This window comes from Zingiber officinale, chromosome 2A (assembly GCF_018446385.1).
Source record: "Zingiber officinale cultivar Zhangliang chromosome 2A, Zo_v1.1, whole genome shotgun sequence".
NCBI lineage: Eukaryota > Viridiplantae > Streptophyta > Magnoliopsida > Zingiberales > Zingiberaceae > Zingiber > Zingiber officinale.
Window position 1 is genome coordinate 111,024,115 of NC_055988.1, and position 25,982 is coordinate 111,050,096.

General features: G+C 36.7%; 1 protein-coding gene across 1 annotated transcript; it reads left to right on the forward strand.

Annotated features, from left to right (window-relative positions):
- The first annotated feature begins 692 nt into the window (after nucleotides 1-692).
- Nucleotides 693-10,163, forward strand: LOC122041929 (3-oxoacyl-[acyl-carrier-protein] reductase 4-like). Its single transcript, XM_042601820.1, has 11 exons — nucleotides 693-1,024; nucleotides 2,670-2,812; nucleotides 3,740-3,793; nucleotides 4,809-4,889; nucleotides 4,970-5,015; nucleotides 5,087-5,181; nucleotides 5,261-5,293; nucleotides 7,627-7,761; nucleotides 9,047-9,140; nucleotides 9,298-9,380; nucleotides 9,813-10,163. The coding sequence occupies exons 1-11, from the start codon at nucleotides 850-852 to the stop codon at nucleotides 9,843-9,845; spliced, it is 972 nt and encodes a 323-aa protein (XP_042457754.1). The 5' UTR covers nucleotides 693-849; the 3' UTR covers nucleotides 9,846-10,163.
- The last annotated feature ends 15,819 nt before the right edge of the window (nucleotides 10,164-25,982 follow it).

The window sequence follows — 25,982 nt, forward strand, 5'->3', positions numbered from 1 at the left end:
GTCAGCCTACAACAGGACCCATATATATATCTTATCGTACTATTTTGAAAGTTTGTACCGCTGACAACAGAAAATGTCTTGTAGGAAAATCGTCCTTTAGAAGTTTCTAATCTGTCACATTAGAAATTTTCGTGTTCGTTTAGGAAAGGTGTCAGGGATATTTTTTGATTTGTTTTTTTCCTAATAAACTTTGGAAAATATGTATATGCTTTGGGATGTGTGTACAAACGTTACAGTGACATTATAAAAGGGGATCTCCATCTATAGGTGGAGGTATACGATGTTTCATTATTCTACACGCTCTTTGTTACTGTTCACTACTACTATTCTTTCCTCCCCAATCGAAGATTGATTTGAGTGTTGGAGGGCTAACGCTGGAATCCTTTTCTTGATCCAGTATTAACGCTCCTGATTTTACAAGACAACATAAAATCTTCTTCCAGTTAATACTAGAGTCATATTTCCAACTAACCATCTTCTTAAATTTCTGACAAGATCAAAAATAATACATTATTTTAGTCATTATTATTTTTTTCAATATTTAGAATTAGGATTTAGATTTATACTTAAATTTTCAACGTTTAGAATTAGAGTTTATTCGCTTTATTTTCTTTCAGAATTATTTTAGTTATTATTAGTATTTTTTATTTTAACTTAGATCAAATGGGCGAAGTATTATTTTTGCAATACATGGGCAAACTCTAATTGCATCGATTTCGCCGCCCCTCTTGTCTTCGGAGTTTCCAAGAAATCCAATTCTCTCCTATTTCTTCGACCCTCTGCTCGGCTTCTCGAAGCGACCTATCGGCGACTCCTCCTCTTCTGCCCTTCTCCTGCTTCAGATTCACAATGGCGTCTTCTTCCATTTCTTTCACCGGCCCTGCTTTGATCCCCGTCAAATCCGCTGCCCCTCGGCCGTCCGCACCGCTTCAGAGCTTCTTCACGATCGTCGGGCGCCGCTCCTTTTCCAGACCACTTATACTCAGATCCGGGATCAGATCTGATGGCGTCGCCCCCTTCTCTGGTAATTCTCTTGAGCCTTTAAATTCCTTTAAATTCTTTTGTTAGCAAGACGGATTGATCCAAAGAACAGCATGTTTGAGCGACTAGATTAGTGTCATGGAAGAGGCACGGGAAGGCTCTATGTTATTATTGGTCTAAGTTACTACTATTATATTGGTACTGGTCGAACTTGGTAATGTACCACCGATTGTATGTCATTGGAACCATTATCTGGAAAATTTCCAATTTTCAGTGCTTACAACTAGACGGGGTTGGTGGTAGTATGTTGCTTTGGTTACCCTGCTTTTCTATATGCGACCACAACATTTAAACATCCTATTTTTTGTCGTTGTAGAATTTGTCAGAGATGGTACACTACTAGTTGGCAAGTCAAGTTAGCATATTACTCATAAATAGTAATGGTAAAACTGCAACTTTAAAGATGATGATACGCTATTTTAAGGCTTCAACACTTCTCAAATTATTTGTGCAAGTGAAGAATATGTAGTTGCAGAAAAAAAAATGATCTTGGGTTAATCTCAAACCTTATGGCAAGAACTTCCTGCTATAGTGCTATCCTTATGGTATGTCATCATGCTCTAGCCTGTAATTACATTACATTTGGTAAGCAGTGAAGAAATAAACAATGTAGGGAATGAATGTAATTTTTGCAATAAGCGCCTCCTGTAGTATAACTACACCGGCTTCCTTTTTTTCTTTTACATTTAAACTTGCGGATACTTGTGCCTTTATTGATGTGTTTTTGTCGCTTCTTGTTCTCATTCCTCAACCAACTCCAGCTGTGTCCAAGTAATTTCATCATTTCCTATTACTTTCATTCCAATCATGTAATTATGTGAACAAGCCAAATGATTTTGGACAGACCTTAACAACACTAGGCCATTCCTTATGTCACATGCAGCTGAGTAAACTATATCAGTGTTTCCCAACTTGGTAGCCATCTTATCTGTTACTTATTCGAGCTTGAGCTAGCCCCATCTAATTATCAAAAGAGCTGAAGCATCCCCTGATCTATTTGGGGCAAACACCTACAAACTGATTGTTGTCCTACTTAAGAGACTGTTACCTTAATGTATAGAACCAAGATATTGAGCTTATATGTTGATTGTTGAAATTGTCTTACTATTTTTAGCATTAACCGTATAACATATAGTATGGATGTTTTTGGCAATGTAAGGTATTGATGATTAGTTCACAATTAAATAATTCTTAAAGCTTCTATAGGTCGAACCATGGAAATTGTGGGTCCAGATTGAGTTTGAACTTTCCTTGCTTGCAACAAATTGTGGTTCCTGCATTGCATTCTCTTCTATTATTTTTTATTTTAATAAAGAACTGCAACTAGTTTCTTTGTTGATATGATTTTAGCCTTCTTATGTCTCCCATTACATTTACCCATTAGAATTCCATTGTCATCTGTTAAGCGATTTTTGGTACTTTGTTGATACGATTTCAGCATTCATATGTCTCCCATCAGCTCTATTGTCATCACGTGAGAGTTTTGTTTCTCATCTCAAGTGTTTGTTAGCTGGTAAATACTAACAGGTTTATTAATCATGTTAAGCTTCTCCATTAAAGTCTTATTTTTCTTTTCTTGGCACCAAACATGTTTGTATCTTTTGTTCACCCGTTTATTACATTCACAGGTTTAAGAACTCAGGTTGCAGCTATTGAACAACCAATTACTGAAGAGGCTCAGAAAGTGGAGGCGCCTGTTGTTATTGTTACTGGAGCATCTAGGGGTATAGGGAAAGCGATAGCCTTAGCTCTGGGCAAGGCTGGTTGCAAGGTCTGTTGATAAAGGATGTGCATAATTTGAGAAAAAAGGCCAAAGTTCTTCTGTAGTAAATAATTATCCAATCATTATGCTTGCTTTCCTTTTTCCTCTTTTAATGTGAGTCAACATATCTTGGGGAGCAACAAATACTAGGATCCCTGATTCCAACATAATTCCAACAAATATTGATTGGAGCTGAAATAAGGATGGGAAAATGAATTGTTAAAACCTTGCTTTTACTTTTCTTAAAAAAATAATTCTAGATACATGTACAAATTCGCAACATAATTTCATGGTCATTTCTTGATTTATAAGTTCAGGAAGCATCACAATGAATGAGCATTTTTATGGTCCTTCAAAGTTGTTTATGGGTATATTTGAACTAAGCTTTCACCACTGTGCATTTCAACTGAATTCCTTTTCTTTTTTTTTTTTTTTTGTAAAAATTTTAACTCTAGTAATAAGAGAGAATACATGTACTTACAAATGAGGCAATTAATCAATTAAATCCATGACTTCCTGAACCTCATATCTAATTCTGATGCTTGGTGAAATCTTTCTGTACTTTAGAATTTCACTTGATTTAAATTTGCAACACTCTCAACATTTGGGAGTAATGATCTGTAACCAATAACTTGATTGAGTATTGATAAACATGAATGGTCTCTTTTCTATTTGTTTGGAAATTGGTTCTTCTTTTATTCAACTCACTTGTTACATTAGTGGGTTCACTTAGAATATCTGAGTTACCAGTGCGATAAATGTCTAATTATTTTGAAATATATCTAATTATTTTGAAATATGCACAAGGTCATATACCGATCCCACCTAGTGGAATAAGGCTTGATTGTTGTTGTATGCACAAGGTCATATTGTAGCTCTACTTCTGGAGAGCTATCCTGAATTTTAATCACCTTTAAGCCTCACATGGCATTTCAGGTTCTGGTGAATTATGCAAGATCGTCCAAGGAAGCTGAAGAAGTCTCCAAAGAAGTATGCTCGAAATTATTTACATTTTCATGTTTTTATTTGTGCTTTTCTGAAGCATATCTTTTCTAATGAAGTTACAATATCAGTGAGCTAGGTTTTTCTATTTTATCTTTCTTTGTTGTGTTTGAGGTGGCCTCCTTTGTCAATGTTGGGTTTGAAGAACCACATACCTTTGTTAGGTTCAAAGGCGAAACACTTTTCATTCTAGAAAAGGACAAAAATTGAAAACTGTTAGTTCCCTCAACCAAAGTAGACAATATCTTGATATCTTGATGTAAATCAATGGTGAAAAAGGAACTAGTTAAATAGGGGCCCATCACCTTGAACGCAACTTTAATCCCAAATTTGCTATGGATGGGGGAGCCTTGTGCCCTTACAAGATGCAACATTGACCTCTCCATTCAAGGCACATATATTTTGAGAGGTTCACTAGAATTTGCAAAAACATTACGTCAATTTTCTTTTAGCTAGAAAGAAAAATTCTTAGGAGTTTGGGATGCCTTTCCAAACAATGCTTAAATATTTTGATTCTGTCCTGGATCATAATTTATATCTAAAGATTATGTAACCATAAATCTTTTTTTATTTGAATCTCACAACACTAAAAGTGACGTGATTGTCTAAAGAGAATTCACAAACCATTCTAACACCATGTACCACACTATACTATAGCAAAACATAGTATGGAATACCAATGGGAAAATTTTATATTTTATAGTTGGCTTATCAGCTAGGAAATATGTCAGCAGGAATCTGACTGGTAACTATAGATCAATACCATCTGTAAAATATGATAGTTGAGGCTTTGGGAAATTCTTACCTCATGAATGCATCACTTCTTTCTGTGATTAGGGACAGCTGTACAGTCATTAAGGTCTTGCCTAAATACAATCTTCATAAACCTTCAAGTGACCTAGTTTTATGACATTTTGTAAAAATGATGTCAGTTTGTTCGTTTGCATTATTTTCTATGTTGGCAAATCCTAGACAAGGAGTTAACTTAAAATGATTTATGCAGATTGAGGCTTTAGGAGGTCAAGCTCTCACTTATGGAGGAGATGTTTCAAAAGAAGAGGATGTGGAATCCATGATCAAAACTGTTAGTAATGAAGATTGCATAGATCTGGCTTCTTACAATTACAACTTTGACTGATTTTATTGCATGTGCAATTTTTCTAGGCAGTAGATGCTTGGGGAACAGTTGACATTTTAGTTAACAATGCAGGTGTCTGGAATTGTACTTATTTTCATCTTGTCTTGTTGTAATGTAAGCTAATGAAGACCAAATATTTTCAGGTATTACACGAGACACACTGTTGATGAGAATGAAAAAATCACAATGGCAGGAAGTCATTGACCTGAATCTTACTGGTGTCTTCCTTTGTACACAGGCATGCATTTTCATATCTTATTATCTTGCAATCTTTTATGATGAATACTTATTTCACCATGATGACATTTTTCCTGCAGGCAGCGGCGAAAATTATGATGAAGAAGAAAAAGGTACTCTCTCTCTCTCTCTCTCTCTCTCTCTCTCTATATATATATATATATATATATATATATATATATATATATATATATATATTGCAGTTGGTTACCAATTAGCTAAGTCATTAAATAGTATTTAACTTGGAGGATTGGATTTGTATCTATATGAGCTGTTGGCTTGGTAAAACCCGTATTTATGATTAGTCATTTGTTATTAGCACAGATAGTGTGGATTTCCTGAAGTAAATCTTGTTATTGAGTTGTCAAAATGTTGCTTCTAATTAAACCATATCATAAAATTGATTATTACAAGGAAGGGAAAAAGCTACAGGAAGAGCTAGAAAAGAATTTGGAGGAAATGGATAGAAAAAGATTTCTCAGTTTGTGATTTCTTAGGGAAAGAAAGAATAGGAAATCATTTAATGTGATTGTTCTTTTACTTTGTTGATCCTTAGCATTAGCTAAGATCAACTGTTCCCTTTGGTTCAAATACTAACTAGACCAATCAAGTGTTTGATATACCTAAATTTCAGTAAATAATGGTGCCAAAATTGTTGGAACGTTGATGGTTTAGGTGGATGGGATGAATAAATGACACGAAGTTTTCAATTAAACATAAGTCAAATTAAGATTAGTAGCAAATATGCATGTGTGATAATATCAAGTTTCAAAATCTCGAACCGTGCTAAAGTTTTAGACTTTGATTGAAATGATACAATTTTGTGTTTCATCGTGTGGTGTTGGTGTAGAGTTGGAGAGGAAGGAGATAAAAAAGAAGAGAACACAACTATATACTTAACTTTGATCTTTATGTCCGTAACTTCTAACTTTGTGTCCATGTACAGAGTTGACATTGTATTATATGAATACAAGCTACAAAAGGATAACAAACATTATTAATTCATCTTGAAGTGTTTTGGAGTGTATCAAGAAGTTTCGAATGTCAATACGGCGTGATACTTATCAACATGACTGACACAACAACCTAGGATGCATTACTTGTTATCCGACATTGCATAATATTTTATTAGTATGATATTTATAATATTCAGTTTTGATAATTTATTATAACAATACATTTCAATTTGGTCATTATGATATTTTAAACCATAGATAATATAATTGTGGTAGCTGGAGCGATATAAAAAATGCATGCGAAAACATAAGTCAAAATTAACAATGTTAATATATAGGATAAGAAAGATTGGCTAGAGGAGGGTGAATAAATTATCCTCTAAATTCTTGCAAAACTCTCAATTGAGATTTCTAAATCTCTCAAGAAGATAAAAAATACATAAAAGAGAAAACTATCATCCTATAAATAAAAATATCTAAGCTCTAGGTGTGAAAGATGTTACCAAGAGAGCTTCTAGGGTTGAGGGTGAGATCTTCAATCGATGAGAATGAGCTCCTTGGTTGCTTTAAACACTTAATAGTATGAATAAGGGCATAATAGAGTTTGATGTATCCATGACGTAGTGTCCAAAGAAACCACAAAGCCTTGTAAACCAAGGCTCTAATCCTTAACCAAAGGTTCCTCTTTGGTCAACTAAAGCAACCAAACTAGATGTTGGAAGTTGGTTAACTAAACGTTCCACTATGATCAACTAAAGGAACCAAACTAGCTGTTGGAAATTGGTTTTTCAAGTTAGGTTGACCAAGCAAAATGCCTTGGCCTACTAAGATAACCAAAAGGTGACCTTAAAACCTCACAGTCCACTCTAGAGCCCTTAGATACTAGGTCTTGATATACCATTTTAAAAACTCGTCACTACCTGAAATAAATTCAACATTTACATTCATATAATCACAATTCAGGTAGGTTCACATGTTCAACTCCTCCTTGGTCTGGGTTACCTGTCCTTGAGTTCTTTGAGAACATCCTTGATCCAGGTCACCTACCCTTGAGTCCTCTCGATCTGGGCTATTTGCCCTTAAGTCCACTTAGTGCATGCTCTGCTTATACTTGATTGCTCTTGATTTGAAGATATCTGTCTCTGAGTCCAATTACCAAATCCAATCAGCATGACTAAACTGCACACTTGATGCACCAACATCAAATACAAACCGATAACTTAATCCTTTGCCAAATATAAAAAATGATTAACCTTAATCACAATGGAACTGACAGAATTTTTTGGAAAAATGTTTAAAATGATTAACTAGTATTCCAAATTCTAATAGAACACATATTTATACTGTATTTTGGTTTACATAACAAACAATTTGGATCTCAATTTTATAATGTAGATGTATTTGTTTAGAGGGGTAATAATCTTGTTGCTGCAGCATATTTATGCTTTAGTTTTTTTTTCGAGATATTGAAATATCATTCAATTGAGCAGGGAAGGATCATCAACATAGCATCTGTTGTTGGTTTAGTCGGTAACGTAGGCCAAGCTAATTACAGTGCTGCAAAGGCAGGAGTGATTGGTCTCACCAAGACTGTTGCAAAAGAATACGCAAGCAGAAATATCAACGTAAGTGTTTTCTTTGTTGATTCCCTAACTGCGACTTAATGTATGCCTAATGGGGCTTTTACCATGTATAGAAACTAACAGAGAAATTTAATGTTTGAGGTCAAAACTTTGATTTCATCTATCACCCTGTAACATAAGTAATTTAGTTTTCAACTTGAATCAATATTGGTAGGAAGAATCCATTTTTTAGATGCCTCCATTATTAATAGTCACAATGGGGTTATTTCTGGTTCAGCTTTGGCCTCTGTTGCTACTCCACCTGAATGTGGTTTTGTGGCTCATCTCAATTGTTCCTCTTCTTCTGGCCATCGTTAAGCACATCACTCCTCTGTAGCTACCAAATTGTTTTGGCTTGTCCCATTGCTTGAGGTGCCCACATCATATAAATTTGCATCCATTGCCCTCAGAAGGAAGCATTGTTTCCTTTGACGACACCAAAATTTATTTTCCCTGATAATGAAGGGATGGATTGCAGCAGCGGAAAGGTTCAAATCGTCCCCTGAGATCCATGGATACTCAATGTGGTCACAGTCGGGCCCAAAGAGAGGCTAAAATGGGGATGAATCTAATCAAGCATATGTGCCTGCTTTTTTATGCGTCATTCAATGACCCTAACTCAAGCACAAAGGCATTGTGGAAGATGGTTGTTCAAAACCCCTTTCACCTAGCAAGAAGTGTTCATATGCTTGATTGTGGTTGGTGTATGTGATAAGGAAATGTCCCCTCGGTTACTGTTATCAGTGAAGGGAGCATTTCCTTAATGGGCAAATTTTGTAAAAGCAATAAAGCTATAAAGCTAGGGGACATTTCCTTATCACAATCAAGTATATATCATATTAAGGGGCCAATTTTGTAAAAGCACAATCAAGCTAAGGGGCCAATTTTGTAAAAGCAATAAAGCTATATGGGCAAAAATGAAAATTCCTTTAATTTTGTATAAATCTTTATATAGCACACTTAGAATCTGCTTCCATGATTTTCATATATCATATTAAAGATTTAATATCAGTTAGATCTTTAAAATATAAAATATTATATTAAATGCTTAAGTATTTGTTTTTTTTCCTAATGGATATAAAAATTAAATCTGTTACCTGTTACAGTGTCATTTGCAAATGCAAGTTCAAAAACTTTGTATGGAAATGTGTTATGAAACTTGAAGTAGCCAATACAAAATCCACAACTTTGTAAAGTTGCATGCTGCATTATGTTGGTTGTAATTATCAGGTGCATTCTAAATTGGTGATAATTAACAGGTGAATTTTAACTTGGTGATAATTAACAGGTGAATGCTGTTGCCCCGGGGTTCATTGCATCTGATATGACAGCTAAACTAGGAGAAGATATCGAGAAAAAGATTTTGGCAACTATTCCAATGGGTATGTATGTTTTGAAATATTCATTCATTGGATACCGAACTATCATATTGCCTTCACAAGTATGGAAAATACACTTGCTAGATTTAAATACAGAATGGTCTCTGCATGTCTGTGAGATGAAAAAAAAAGTGTGTTTACTATTTGATATTCTCTTCAGGGAGGTATGGACAACCGGAAGAAGTTGCAGGCCTGGTGGAGTTCTTGGCCCTTAGTCCTGCATCGAGTTACATTACTGGGCAGGTAATAATATGGAGAGGTTCATAAGATCAGGATAGTGATCTTCTAACCCCGGTTACCTTTTATCTTTAAAATTGTTTGAAAAAGTAATATCATAGTTAGAATAATGAAATGTTTATTTTTATTTTTTTTAAATTTCATTAATTATGTTTTCAGCATTGTAGATTGGAATTTTTTATCCATGAATTCGTCTAGTCTGTTTAATGAAACCTATTACTAGTGGACTAGTGAAAGTAGAATCCAATCTTCTATTCATGCTTGCTAGGAGAAAAGTACACTTGACCATTGAAGAGGGCAGCGTCAATTGACCCTTAAAAATTATAACTTGCTCTTCAACTTCTACAGCACCCTTAATCTTTCATCATTAACATCTGCTATTTTTTTAGGGCACCATTTCTACACATGCATATATTTACTGGCTGCGACCTATTGCAGGTACTTACCGTTGATGGTGGCATGGTGATGTGAGCACAGGAAGGTTTCCTCTTTTTCCCTTCTATATCTCAAATATATTTATTTAGCTTCTGAAAAGATTGTGCTCGAATAAGAACTTTTAGTTCTTGAGAATTGTGCTAGCTAGCCCAGCTTCCTGACCGTATGCATCCTCCACTTTGTATGCTTCCCATCATTGGGAAATATAATTGTGTAGGTTTTTTATATTGTTTGAATGCTAGCGAGTGTGAGTTCATAAATGGGTTTGCCCTTATCACTGCTCGTCTTTATGTTTAGGATGGGAGTGATAAATAGGAATGATAATTTCTTTTGAATTTGATTGAAAGTTTGATATCCTAATGGAAGAACGGCATGGAGAAAATTTTTAGATTCGATTAAATAATCGATTATTCAAATATGAATATTTTCAGGTTATATATATATATATATATATATATATATATATATATATATATTATTGGAAAAGGAAATTTTAGCCCGCTTAATCATTAAGGTGTTGTCTGAGTTTAATAAGAGATTTAGTAACTCTTCTCATGACTTTGTTTTTATTATCCTTAATTTTTTAGAATTTAATATATATATATATATATATATTACAAAAATAGAATTGTAGATAGTAATATAATGATAGGTACGGTATGGATATTCTATCTTTTGATAGGCATGAGGATGAATATAAAAATTAAGTACTTGATGAGTATATGGGTAGATATAATAATTGATGAGTATATAAATTGACTTTTGGCGTGAAGTCTTTTAGGTTGGTTTGTTTATTACTAGGCTAAACAAATTATTAGTACACATGAAATGTGTGGGAACATTTTGATACTTGAGAAAAACAAAATGAGTTTGAATAAAGTGACAATTGCTCCTCAAACAAAGGGCTTTGATGTTAACATTAATAATCATAGACATTTTCCTTGTAAGAATCATACAGAAAAACTTGGGTAACTCGGGAATAAAGAACAATGGTATGAATTTTGCACGTTTAATAAATCTATTATGAATTTTTAATATTAAGAAATATATTATAAACTCATATAATGTATTACTTAGGCTGATTTATATTAATTTAATATTAAGTAATGACGGGACACTAATAATTAATTTTACCAAATCATATTTACAAATTGTTAAAATTAATGGAAAATACATATCGGGAGAGGCAATGGGGGATGATGCTTAACTTTAAAATATAAAAGTTTTCGATTGTGAGTTCTATACAAGGTAGAAAATAATATGAATGCATGGTTTGGAACTTTCCATTTATACGCAATTTATACCCTGATGGTTAATCATTCCTTAAAAAACAACTCATTCTTTGTGACGGGCACATGCCACATGGATTGACTGGATGCTCATACGATAACTGGTAAGAGATTAATTTTTGAGAGATAAAAAAAATTTCTTTCGTCTTTTAGCTATTTGACAGTCAATTATAAGTTGACTATGAAATTTACTTTCTTTTACATAAATTATAAATGAATTATGAGAGATGCCGTGAGTATAATCATCTGGTTATAATGAATTGATTGAATGCGAAGGACCACCTGTGAGATAAAATGTGGAAAGTCCAATAAAGCTGATTAACACGTATTGATGTATTGACGTAGATGGTTTATTAGTGGCATATTGGGATCTTGAAAAAAAATCATTGAGAGTTTTAATTATTGGAGTTGTCCTTAGGATCGATTTCCAACTGGTACCGAATTATCTCACTCTTGTGCGTGCACTATTGATAGTGAGCAGTACGATTGGAAAGTACTATAGAAAAAACTGATCAACTAGTGAAAGAAACAAACTATGAACTGCCCTGCCTCCGATTGGCCATGTAACTTGTACGTTAATTTTCATCCTTACAACGGAAGGTAAGCATCCCTTGGATGGCTAAAAGGTCGAGTCTGACTATTTTTCTCATATAATTTTGTTTATTAAAATTTGTAACAAAAACTTATATATTTTTTAAAAATTCATCTTTTAAATTTTTTTATTAGTTTTAGAAAAAAATCGGCATGAGCCATGGTTGAACATGAACCTACAGTTGGCCCAGAGGCGTGAATCAGATTACGTCATTTGTGACCTAATCCGACTTGGCTCGATATAGGTCATGCCTCGTACGATCTGATAAAGTTTGGATCGTGTCATCTTGAGCCTAACTTGGTCAATGGGTCGAGCTAGGTAGGAGCGACTCGGCCATTAAATTCGAAACTAAACCATTAAATTGAAATAATTGATGTTTTTTTAATAAAAAAATACTGAATTTTTTAATAAATGGAATCGATCTTATGGATTTAATTAATTCGATCAATTATTTTAGTTAAATTGAAATGAGCAACTCGTGGCAATTATAATAAATAGACAAAGATGCGTACCTTTCACGATTCAAATTGTTTATGTGACGGTTGTTTATACCAGAATGAATAGATAAATTCAGCATCCTAGGCCAGCTAAAAGATGCGACGAATTCTCTAAGAGTAAGAGTTCAAATTTTATTTAAGATACATTATATTTGGGATTATAAAAGATGCCCTCCAGTACAGGGCACGCCTGTGCCATGGGCGTGTCCGAGCGTGGGACGATGTTGGTGCGACATCTTGACCCTCAGAAGCTGACACGCCCTAACCGTGCCATCGGGCACGACTATATTGGCTTCTAAGCATATGAGTCATATATTCAACAATTTTCACTTTGGAGAAAGACGAGCATCTCAGAAGACCTCCACCGGGAAAGTCGAATTCGGACTGCCTTCCTCGAACAACTAGGTAAATGGATCAAGTTCAAATAATATTTGAATTTTTCTGTGATAACTGATTTTGTCAATATATTTGTAATATTTTTAGAAGTGTAAATCTTGTCACATAATATTTTCTTGAAATATATAAGCTCTTTAATCTTGTAAAATCTTACATAAATATGTTTGATCCTCACATGATACACCTAATTCTTTGTCAAATAGATAAAACTTTTACTATCACAATATAACTTGATTCCACCTTGTTGAATACCCGTTCTCTGACTAACCCTGTAAGCTACAAGGCTTCCTTGACTACTTCAGCTACTATCATGTACTCTGACTCAGTAGTGGACAATCCAATTATAAGTTGTATCATGAACTTTCAACAAATAGGTCCTCCCATCACAGTAAATACATTCCCTGTAGTAGATTTTTTGTCATCCACATCCTTATATAATCTACATCCACATATCATATAACTGAAGGATCGCCTTGTTGTTGGTAGAACATGATGTCATAATCTATAGTATTCTTTAAGTATATGAAAATCCATTGGATTGCATCCCAAAGTTGTCGACTAGGATTTGAAAAAAACTTGCTCACTGTACTGACAACATGCGCCAAATTAGGTCTTGTGCAAATCATGACACACATCAGACAACCAATTGCACTAGCAAAGAACCTTTGACATGTCTTAGATCTCCTCATTCATCCTTGGGCACTGTGCAAGAGATAAATTGAAATGATGCGTCAGAGGTATGCTTACAGACTTTGCATTACCCATGTTGAATTTGTTCAATACATTCTCAACATAACTCTGCTGAGATGATCATAAACTCTCATAGACTCTGTCTCTATATATCTCCATTCTAAGAATCTTCTTAGCAACGCCTAAATCTTTCATATCAAATTCTTTGCTCAATAACTTATTTAGTTTATTGACCTCAATCATACTCTTTGCCGCTATCAATATATCATCCACATATAGTAACAAGAAGATAAGTAATCGTTGTCAAGACTCCTCACGTAAATGCACCAATAATACTCATATCTTATGTACATGTCTTGGAGATTGCTTTAGCCCATAAAGTAACTTCTTCAATTTACAGACTAAGTGCTCCTGCTTGGGTTGACTAAAACCTTATGGTTGTAACATATAAATTTGTTCCTCTAAATCACCATGAAGAAACGTTGTCTTCACATCTATTTGCTTCAACTGTAAATCATGATATACTACCAAAACTAACACTACCCCAATAGATGTATGTCTGATAATAACAACAACAACAACAACAATAACAACAACAACAACAACCAAGCCTTATCCCATTAAATGGGGTCAGCTATATGGATCATTTATGTCATTGAGCTCTATCTCCTACTATATTAATATATATATTTAAATAAATTTTATCTTATTTTATTGTTGTTAATCAAGTATTTTTTTGTCTTCTTTTTCTCGTTTGATATTTGTGTTTGTCATAGTTTCACATCATCTAACTAGAGTATTTTATTCGTTGTCTATGTATATGTTCATACCATCTTAAACGTGTCTCTCGGAGTTTTCCCTCAATAGATGTAACTTTGGCTTTCTCTCTAATTCTCTAATTTCTTATTCTGTCCATCCTCGTATGTCCACACATTCACCTTAATATTCTCATCTCTATAACTCTTATTTTCTACTCATGTACTCAAGTCATAGTCCAATATTCAGCTCTATATAACATAGCAGGTCTAACTGCGATTTTATAGAATTTTCCTTTAAATTTCAAAGGTATTTTACGATCACATAAAACACCCAACGTTCTCCTCTATTTCAATCATCTTGCTTATATTCTATGTAAGACATCTCTTTCAAATTCTCCATTGTTTTACCAAAAATGATCCTAAATATTTAAAGCTCTCGGTTCCGGACAACTCATCATCTTCTATCTTAACAATTATCTTATTATATCTAATATTGCTAAATTTAAGTTTCATATATTTTATTTTTATTCTATTAAGTCTAAAATCTTTCTCTTTTAGTATGTTCCACCAAGATTCTAGTTTAGCATTTACTTCTTCATGTGTTTTATCTACCAAAATAATATCATCTGTAAACAACATGTACCACGATGTTATGTCTTGAATGTGTGTAGTCAGTTCATCCATATCTAGTGTAAAAAGATAAAGACTTAGAACTTGTTGAGGGTAAGGGTGTCCACTCGAAAATCGGACAGCACTTCCCCTGTAGCAGTGACAAATTGGAGCCAATATACATACACACTCAACATATAAACATAATCAACAGCTCACACGGCTGGATATAAGCACAACCACGCAGTTTATAAACAACCTACACGACTGGAAGTAAACACAACCACACAGTTTATAAACAACCCACACAGTTAGAAGTAAACATAGCAGAAATCACAAATAAATACAAATGTACGACCAACAAAGTCATTAACCAAAATACCTGCAACCACCATACTAGACTCTAAACCCACATCAACTTATTAGAAAGCAAATATGTGAAATCAATATACCACCCCAAACAGTAATAAGACCGAAAAGAAAATCATCCTCGAATGTGTAGTGGGACTGACAGCCAGGACTCTCCAAGCATCCTTGATTCATCTACCTGCTACCTAGCGAAAGAAAAACCAGTTTGTGGGGGTGGTGAGTGTCGGAACTTAGCGGGTAAAAGAAAGATAGTGCATGAACATAATATACAAATAGAGAGTGAGCCAACAATATACAGTCACATAAGGGAAATAACAGATACTAAAATAAAACCGTAATATATGCTCATACATGAAATCATATCCTAGGCTAGGTAATAGAAAATCAAGAGTAATACCGATCGACTTACTGAAATGTTCATCACTACGAAGGTATCATGTGAGGTAAAGACATTCTATCAATAAGTAAATCAGAGTCAAACAACATGCGATCAATACATATATAGCTCAACAAGTATAAATGTATCACATGGCAAAACGAACAACTGTAAACATAAGAAAGCAACAGCATAGGCAGGTATAACAATAATAAAAATATAAGCACTAATGGTCACTCCCGCTCACCCCTCTGCTCCATGATCCCTGTATGGTTGAGAGACCGGGTCAGTGACAAGCTGTACAATACTTCAGCTACCACTTTCTCGAGTGGCTGAGTGGACAGTTGCATAGTAGCTAACTAGTTACATCTGCAATGGGGGTCTCTGTTGCTCGCAACTCCAGCTTTCTCTACTCATGAGTGAGCGAGTGGGGGCACGACAGGACAAGCGACATCTGCTCCAGCTACCACTCTCTCGAGTGGTCGAGCGTGCGACCCTGGTCAACGACTCTCTCGACCCCAAGGGAGAATTCATCGTTGACATACATGTAATGATATGATGCACAAAATATAACAGTCATAATATACATATAAATAGGAATCAAGTATGCTACATGAAGCCAGTATGCTCAATACGGTACATAAATAAACAACAATCAAAGCATACAAGGTTGATATCTAATATCTGCTACACATTATAGATGACAACAAGAGACTGTATGGATATAGAAATGAATATCTCAAAGGTTTGAGTGGAAGTATCAAGCACAGGAAATATTACGAGTGGAGTCAAGGTAAAGTAGTCCTTATCCAAAAAATATAGCTCATAGACCAAGTTCTAAAGAAATAAAGAGAGTCAAAGTAAGAAGTACCCACCTTTAATAGAAGATCCAATCAAAAATCTTACGTCGAGACGCTCGTCCTGAATCAACGTCCTGCAAATCACATGATGTCCAGTTTAGCTAATTCCAAATGCAACAACTAACTAAACTCAACCCCACACTAATTAGGGAAAACCCTAATCGAATAATTAACCTAATTCATTAATCCAATTAGGTTTAACTCAATCCATGATTCCTTCACATGTTTCACTTTAATCCAAGAAAGACATAAACTAACAACCCACTTATCCAATCAAGTTTAATTCCATCGACTACTAAGCATCATGAATCAACTCTAAAACTTACCCAATTCCATTGCATTCAACTGTTAGCTTGCGGCCGGAGCAACCCACTGCTGAAAATCACTGATGATGCCTACTGTTGCCCACACCTTCACCTACTAACCTAATCACCCAAACAAAGAAATCTATCAATTAACCCCGCAATGAAATCCAAAATCAGTTCATAACCTTACCCCAATTCAGCATCCAATTACAGGTTGAAAGCTTCACATCAGACCTAGCAAAGAGATCAAGCACTATCCCCAAAGGTAGGGGACTGCAGCTAGGGTACGACATCGAGCAATCAACCGATGAGAAGAGGGCTCGACAGATCATCCGACCACTGTGATCATAGACACGAGATGCACCTCATGCGCTGGGTGGAGACAGTCGAGGGAAGATGACCGACGATCGAGCAACCAGTGATTGAAGGTGTCAGGATCAGATGCGACGACACCGGCTACAACGACGCTGATTACGTCTAGGGAAGAGACAATCTGGGTTGGTTGCGCAGTGAAATGATGCCTCAACACATCGGGAGGAAGGAGAGGCAGTGGCGTGCTCCCTCGCAATCGGCGACTAGATCGAGAGGAACTCCTCGGTGATTAACTTGTACCCATGGTAGGATTAGGTATTGTTCTGCTAAAGGGGTGGCTGCGTCAATGATCTGGAGATGGCGAATCGGAAGGGCTTCTGCTCGGAGCAAATGCTGACGCGTTCTGGTGGCACTATATCTTCGGAGACGTGTGGACGACGGCGGTTAAGGAGAAAGGGAAAATCGACGAATCGAAGCTAGGGCAGAGGGAAGGCCAGAATCGGGTCTTGCGGCGTCTGTGACGGTGCGAGGAAGCTTGGAGAGGGACAACTTCTCGCTTATGACCGAAGAGGGTGGATCGGCGTCGGCGATCGACAGTTGGTAGTCGGTGGCGCACGCGAGGGAGAGGGATTCAGCGCAACTTTGATCGGGAATGGGATTAGGGCATGGTTTATAAACTTAAGTTTAATTAGTTAGACCATAAGTTAATTCTCAATCAAGTCTCACTTAAATGGTTATTTCAAACAGGCTTTCTCTAAGCCCGATCGGTTCATCCCCTTAAACGTGTCATACAAAATCCATTTAAATCCCAGATAATTTTTAAAAATTCCTGAAAAATCCAATAAGATTATTATGATTTGTCGTATCTTACAGAACTGATCATTGATGTAACATTATCTTTATTCAAAATGCTTCAGTTATTTCGCCTAAAGTATTTACTCTGGTCATTACATCCTCATACATATTCTTAATTAGTTCAATATATGTTACGTAATACCTCTCTTTTCTAGAATTCTTCATATAATTTTTCTTACGACTCTATCATAAAATTTGTCTAAGTCAATGAATACTATGTGTAGATTTTATTTTTATTCCCGATATTTTTCAATTAGTTATCTAAGAAGATGTATAACCTCTATTGTTGACCTTCCAAACATGAACCCAAATTGATTTTCGATCACCATGGTCTCCTTCCTTAATCTATTTTTTATTACTTTTCTCCAAAGTTTCATGGTATAACTCATTAGTTTAATACCCCTATAGTTTACACAATTTTGTACGTCTCTCTTATTTTATATAAGGGAACTAGAGTACTTATCCTCCATTGATCATGTAGATTTTCATTTTTAATATCATATTAAATAATTTTACAAGCCATTCAATATCTTGTTTCCCTAAACACTTCCATACCTCTATCGGAATATCATATAGTCTAATGAATTTTCCATTGTACATCCTATTTAAAGCTTGTTCTACTTCTGAAGTTTGAATCCTATGATAAAAATTTAAATTTCTATACTTGTTTGACCTACTTAAATTACCTAAGTTAAGTTGGTCACCTAAGCGTTCATTAAAAAGTTAATGAAAATACCTCTTCCACTACTTTTTTATTTCTTCGTTATTTACTAGTACCGTATTACATTCATCTTTAATACATTTTTATTTGGATAAGGTCTCTTATCTTTCTTTCTTTCACTTTAGCTATTTTATAAATGTCTCTTTCCCCTTCTTTTGTATCCAATTTTTGATATAATTGTTCAAAAGTTTCATTCTTTACTTTATTCATTACTTTATTAGTCTCTTTCTTGATTATTGTATATTTTTTAAAATTTTTATTGTTCTTACAAATATATAATTCTTGATTAAACTGTTCATTTTTTCCTTCACTTTCTCTTGTACTTTCTTATTCCACCACAAAGATTCTTTATTTAGTGGTGCATATCCCTTTGACTCACCGAGTACACTTTTAGCAACTATTTTTTCAACTTTGATATCATCTTATCTCATGTCGTATTAGAGTCACCATATATTTCACCTGATAGTTGTACTCCTATCTTCTTCTTAAATATATTTTGCTTTTCATTCTTTAACTTCCACCACTTAATTCTATAAGTCGTATATATTTTCTTTCTATTGATATATCTGCTCACTGGAGAAAATATCTCATCATAGTCAATCATCTTCCTCTGTGAGTAACTCTTTGTTATTAGTCGAGCCTTAAATTTGTCCTCCTCCTTTTCTGTCATGGTTTCTTTTTTCTTGTATACTGGCTTGCATCCTATAGTCCTTTTCCCTTCAAGAAGTTTCACCAGATTTCATGTTTGGTTCTTATGCAATGACTTTATCCTCCCTGTCACGGCACTCATCTACTTGTTCTTATCTGAGTTGTGTACTATACCTCCTGAAAAGTAGTAGGATTTTTGTTATCAGTGATAAGTGTATAAGACCTTAAAACTATACCTAGTAGGTGGTTTGATTGTACTTCTGGTCCTTTCTTCGACTATAGTATGATGCTCCATGTCTTTTGAACTACCATCATTAGAACAATTAGTTTCTAGCTCCACTTGCACAATATCCTTATTGTTGTGGCAATTTTATGATATTTCTTTTTCTTCTCCTTGAGTAATCTCTAACATGACTCTTTTATTTAATACTACATCTATGCTGATCACCACCTTATTTTCCATAGAATCCCAAACATTGAATTCTTTCACTCATTTATGATAACCTAGATAAATACACTATTTTGACTTCACATCCAATTTTGATCCATCTTCACTAGTCACATGTATGTAGGTTGAACATCTAAATACTCTTAGACTAGAGTAATCAATCAAATTTTCTATTCATACTTCCTCTGATACTTTGTCATCTAGTGTTGCCCTCGGTGCTCAATTAATCAAGAAGCACATTAAGTTTATTGCCTCTGCCCATGAGTTTTTTGTAAGTCCTGCATTCAATCTGTGACATCAAACTTTCTCGATTATTGTTTTGTTCATCCTTTCCACTATACTGTTTTGTTATGGTGTCTTGTGAACTGTGAAGTGTCTCTTGATGTCATGTTGCTCACAAAATTCCTGAAACTTTGAGTTTGTATATTCAGTCTCATTGTTTGATCTTAGACATTTAAGTTTTGTTCTAATTTGATTCTTTACTTCAGTTTTTCACATATTGAACTTTGAAAAAAAATTTGACTTGTGAAACATGAAGTGCACTTAGACTTGTTGGTGCAATATCCTTTAGGTCAAGGTTGACTGAGTTGACCAAGCTTGGGTCTTGGTCATAGTTTCGATGTTTGACAATACATGTAGACACATGGACAATGCAGGTGCAGTTGTTCATGTGGGGAGATTCTGATCAGGGATTGATCAGTGTGATTGAAGGAGAGTCAAGTAGGTCAAGAGTGACCGGATACCTGACTAGGAAGTCCTAACTGGTATGTTAGGCAGCAGAAGTGAAAGTCCTGGTGAGTGAAGCCAGGCAGAAGGAAAGCCCTAGTGAGTGAAGCTAGGCAGATTGGAAATCCTGGTGAGTGAAGCCAGGTGAAAGTCCTAGTGAGTGAAGCTAGGCAGATTGGAAAGCCCTAGTGAGTGAAGCTAGGCAGGTGAAAGTCCTGGTGAGTGAAGCCAGGTGAAAGTCCTAGTGAGTGAAGCTAGGCGGATTGGAAATCCTGGTGAGTGAAGCCAGGTGAAAGTCCTAGTGAGTGAAGCTAGGCAGAAGGAAGTCCTAGTGAGTGAAGCTAGGCAGAAGGAAATCCTGGTGAGTGAAGCCAGGTGAAAGTCCTGGTGAGTGAAGCCAGGCAAGGGAAAATCCAGATGGATCAAGGATGATCAGACATCTGGTGGAAGTCCAAGTAGGACAAGAGAGTGACCGGATACTTGGCACGACGAGTAAAGTCCAAGTGGGTCAAAGGGATTGACCAGACACTTGGTGGGAAGTCCTAGCAGGTCAAAGGAGTGACCAGATGCTAGGCATGATGTATCAACAGGTCAAGGTTGACCGGATGTTGGTTTGAGAGGCTTGGGACTTGGTTTTGGGCAAAAACCAAGTGCTGGATCGATCAGTGGATCGATCCAGGCCTTTCCTAGCGAACAGAGAGCCTCTGGATCGATTCGTGGATCGATCCAGATGTCCAAATCGATCAGTGGATCAATTGCGGCTGCTTCGCGCGATAAGCGCTGGATCGATCCAGGCGTTTTTCCGAGCACAGAGGCGCCTGGATCGATCCGTGGATCGATCCAAAGCCTCCCGATCGATTGGGAATATTCGAATCGATCGGGATCCGACCGTTGCGTCGTTTATAGCTGCAGGCGTGTGATGGCTGCGGCATCTCTTCACCGACTCCTCCACAGCGCTCTCAAAGCTCAGATCGCCAGTTCTTGAAGGATCTTGGAAGTTTTCCAAGTCAAGAGGCGGATCAAAGCCAAGAAGAGAAGCTAGGGTTAGGGTTTATACTCATTGTAAGCTTGTAAGCTTGTATTTCTTGTATCCTTTCCCTCTCTTCTTGTACTGAGTCTTGTAGGGCTTCTCCGCCCTTGGTAGTTACCATAAAGGAGAGTTTTATTAGTGGAGGGTGCGTGCGTAGGTGTGGATCCTTGGACTAGTCACCTCTTGTGAGGTGGATACCAAGTAAACCAACCTTGTTAGCGTTGTGTGATTTGTTTCTTTGTATTTCCGCTGCACATCTTTGAAGGAACAAGCAACGCCAAGCACCGAGCGAACGCGACGAGCTATTCACCCCCCCCCCCTCTAGCTACTTTTGGTCCTAACAAGACTTTTTGTGTATAATCATCGATGAAACTCATAAAATATACACATCCTCTATGTGATGTTGCATTGGCCAATCCCTAGAGATCTGTATGAACATATATAGTCTAGAATTCCCTTCGTCTTGTGTGTGACTATCTTGAACTGCACTTTGCTTTATTTTCTAAGAACACAATAATTACATAAGTCGAGTTTACATATTTTGACACTCTTCAATAAACCTCTTTTTTGAAGCTCCAACATCCCATGCTCGCTCATATGATCCAACAACATATGCCACAAGACTATATTATCATATTCAAATTCTACAGTAGTCGCTCCACCTATAATTGTGGTACTAAGCAATCTATAAATATTCCCTTGGTTCTTATCCTTCATTACCGTTAGAGCATCTTTATTGACTTTCATTACTCCGCTTGCATATTCGTAACAACAATCGTTGCCATCTAGCGTGTCAATGAAATCACGGTCTTCCTCAGATCTTGTATATGGCTAATAACACTCAACATTCTAACCACACCATGAAACATCTTGATTTTGATATTTCCTATTCTAATGATTCTTATTAGGTGTCTATCTTGATACTCATTAGAACAAAATCAGAATTGACCAACCAGTAGTTGTCGAACCAATCCTTATTAGGCGCCATATACTAAGGTTCCAAGTGTTGGTGTGGTTAACACAATGATCAAATCTAAATTTTGATGAATGCCAAGTGGATTAAAGTTAGATGTATTGTTGATATAACATTGTTACCGAGTATGCAGGGTTGACTAACTTGATGGGTCAAGAGGATCAGACACTAGGTAGAAAGTCTAGATGTGGGATTCTGGCAGGAGGTCGGGATATTTGATTCCCGATGGGATGAAGTCTGGATGTACGATTCTGGCAGGAAGTCGGGATGTTCGATTTTCAATTGGTGAAGTTTGAATGTACGATTCCAATAGGAAGACCTAGTGGGTCAGATTGGACATCAAAGAGGTAACTTGACACTTGATAAGTGAAGGTAGGTTATTGGAGGAGAGTGACTTAGTGAAGACGCATCCCGGTTAAGGGGACAATAGGTATTGATCCAATATAGGTCTATTTCAAAAACCTAAATTGAGACACTGATTAGATCATGATTTCGGAGAGATAAGATCTAATTACTAAACTATTTATTGTTATTGTTTTAACTTTGTTTTGCAGAGTATATTTTGTTTGTATTGAATTAACACATTTTGTAGGGAAAAAGATCACAAAATGCCTAGAGTGAACAGTACCCGAGGCGCCTTCAATTTATTGGAAGACGCCTTCAATACTGTTCATGGAAGGCGCTTTCAGTTGAATAACTCATAAGACTTTGGCGATGATAAGGTATTTATTTTGCGGGATAAACTTTGCCTATGGAAGGCACTTTCAGTGCTATGGAAGGCGCCTTCAATCCTCTTTAAAAGAGATATTCACTCAAGGCTTTGGAACAACTCAAGTACACTTCTACTACAAGCTTCTACGCGTTCATTCGATGTTCCGAGAGCTTCGACTTCCTGTTGCTACTCTGCTACAACACTGCTATGCCCGACTATTGCTGAGGAGCCATCTAACACTGAGCCTGATTCGATCATTGTCGAAGGTGTTGGGTAAAGGAATGTGTAGCGTGTTACACTTGTCCTGACTTTTCTTTGTACTCGATCCCCTCTTCCGACGGTTTTGGAAGAGATATTTAGTGGATTACCCATCGATAGTCCGTGAGACCTGGGTTTCGGAGTAGGAGTCGTTGAAGGCTGTGCACCAAGTAAAACCAACCAAGTTTGCATACTAATTTTTGCCTTTGTCTTTGTTCTTCAATTTAGGGCAGTTGTCTTTAACGTGTCATTCTTCATTGCAGTGGTAGCATCTGATTTTTCTTCTCTTTCTACCCTGTAGATGGTTAGATTTTCTAGATTTAAATAACTTTTTAAATTGATTTACCATTATCGTCGTTTCCTCGCCGTTAAAAGAAGATTCTGACTCTTGTTCATCCATCTTCGCCTTAAGGACAATATTGTGCTTCGGCTCATTCTTTAAATATGCACATCTTGATTCATGGACTTCAAAAGTTGAAAATAACTCTTCTAAGATAACAGATTCTAAATCCTTAGACATATAGTAGACATCTACTAATGATGCCCATTTTGTATTTGTAGGGAATGCATAAGAGCGTACCTTAGCGAATCTCAGTTGCTTACTTTTCTCCGAGATTTGAAAGTCCGGTAATGAGCTCCTTAATCCTCATGTGAAGGTGTGCAATGGTTTCGTCTTCTTCAAATCGAAGGTTGGTGAGCTGGTTGCGAGTAAGTCCCGTCTCGCGAGCTTGGCTTTGGACGTCCCTTCGTGTAGTTCAAGGAACTTCTCCCAAAGTTCCTTTACTGAGTTGTAGGCCCCGATCCAGTTGACTTCTTGTGGCGGTAGGGCGCTCAACAGATGGAACTCTACTTTACCGTTTGCCATGTAGTCGACCTGCTCCTTCTTCGTCCACTGGTATTCTTCCTTACCTTCGGGTGCTACAAAACTGAAGTTCATTATTAAAAGCAATTCAAAATCAGTTTTAAAGAATACCCGCATTCTCTTTTTCCATCTCGCGAACTCCCTCTCGAACTTCAGTGGGTATATGCTCGGTCTGACCATTGATTCGGTACTTCGATTGGCGGTTAGTCCTCCTGAAGCATCCTAGCTCTGATACCACTTGTTAGGACCCTTGGAAGCCGACTAGAGAAGGGGTGAATAGCCTCTGCACAAATTAAACAAAAATACCTTCTTCAAACTTATAACTTAAACAAAATGAACACTTGCATAAGAAATAGTAAAGAAACTGAAAAGAAAGAGACTCAGCAAATTACTTGGTTACAACCAAGGAGGTTGTTAATCCAAGGTGAAAAAGTGTACTAAAAATTCTCTTTCAGGCGGAGAAGTCTTTTACAACACTCAAAGCTCACAAAGCAAAGCTAAACTTTAACAGATTCAAGTACAAGTGTTGTTTTAAACTATTCCGCGTTGTTGTAAAACTTTGGGAGCAATGCTGCTTATATAGCCTTGCTTGGGCTCCTGGAAGAGTTTCAGACGCCTGGAGTGGGAAAAATCTCTATCCCCAATGCATTGGTCAAAGTCCACGTCGATCTTGATAAAATTTAAGTTTCGGGCACCTGTAAGGGTTCCGGGCATCCGGACTGCTCCGGGCACCCCGAAGGGGAAAGTCAACATTTTGTTGACTTTCTCTCTAGGCCTCCAGCTTCGGCTCCGCTTGCTTCGGTCCGGGTCTTTCACTCCAATTCCGCTTGCTTGGGTGATTTTGGCCATCCGGAATAAAGCTCACCCAAACTCAACTTCCGACCTTCTCGAGCAAGCTTCCACTCCTGGCTTCTCGTCCCTTGGAAACGTCGCATGCCTCCTTCTCGTCTACCTGAGTACTCTTCCGCAGCTCCTCATCCCTCGGACGCACCGAGCTCGTCGGCTCTCTCTCATGTCGTCCTTCTCACTAGCTGCGTCTTTTTCCTGACACCCTGCGCTTCTAAGTTCCTGTATACTTAGACATAAGGTCAAATACAACAGGACCTAACTTAACTTGTTTGATCACATCAGAACAACCTTGGGGTACCAACACAACATCCCATGCTCACTCATATGATCCAACAACATATGCCACAAGACTGTATTATCATATTCAAATTCTACAGTAGTCGCTCCACCTACAATTGTAGTACTGAGCAATCTATAAATATTCCCTTGGCTTTTATCCTTCATTACCGTCAGAGCATCTTTACTGACTTTCATTACTTCGCTTGCATATTCGTAACAACAACTGTTGCCATCTAGCGTGTCAATGAAATCATGTTCTTCCTCAGATCTTGTACATGGCCAATATCACTCAACGTTCTAACCACACCATGAAACATCTTGATTTTGATATTTCCTATTCCAATGATTCTTATTAGGCGTTTATCTTGATACCCATAAGAATAGAATCAGAATTGACCAACCAGTAAGTGTCGAACCAATCCTTATTAGGCGCCATATACTAAGGGCATGTTGAATCTAGGTTCCAAGTGTTGGTGTAGTTAACACAATGATCAAATCTAAATTTTGATGAATGACAAGTGGATTAAAGTTAGATGTATTGTTGATCTAATCTTGTTACCGAGTGTTCAAGGTTGACTAACTTGATGGGTCAAGAGGATCAGACACTAGGTAGAAAGTCCAGATGTGGGATTCTGACAGGAGGTCGGGATGTTTGATTCCCGATGGAATGAAGTCTGGATGTGCAATTCTAGCAGGAGGTTGGGATGTTCAATTCCCAATTGGTGAAGTCCGAATGTGCGATTCCGGCAGGAAGACCTG

Bases quoted from the DNA above. Each gene is read 5' to 3' on its own strand.
- LOC122041929 (XM_042601820.1), top strand. From the start codon at position 850: ATGGCGTCTTCTTCCATTTCTTTCACCGGCCCTGCTTTGATCCCCGTC. The intron at 1,025-2,669 runs GTAATTCTCTTG...TTACATTCACAG, and splicing joins TGGCGTCGCCCCCTTCTCTG to GTTTAAGAACTCAGGTTGCA. The intron at 3,794-4,808 runs GTATGCTCGAAA...TGATTTATGCAG, and splicing joins CTGAAGAAGTCTCCAAAGAA to ATTGAGGCTTTAGGAGGTCA.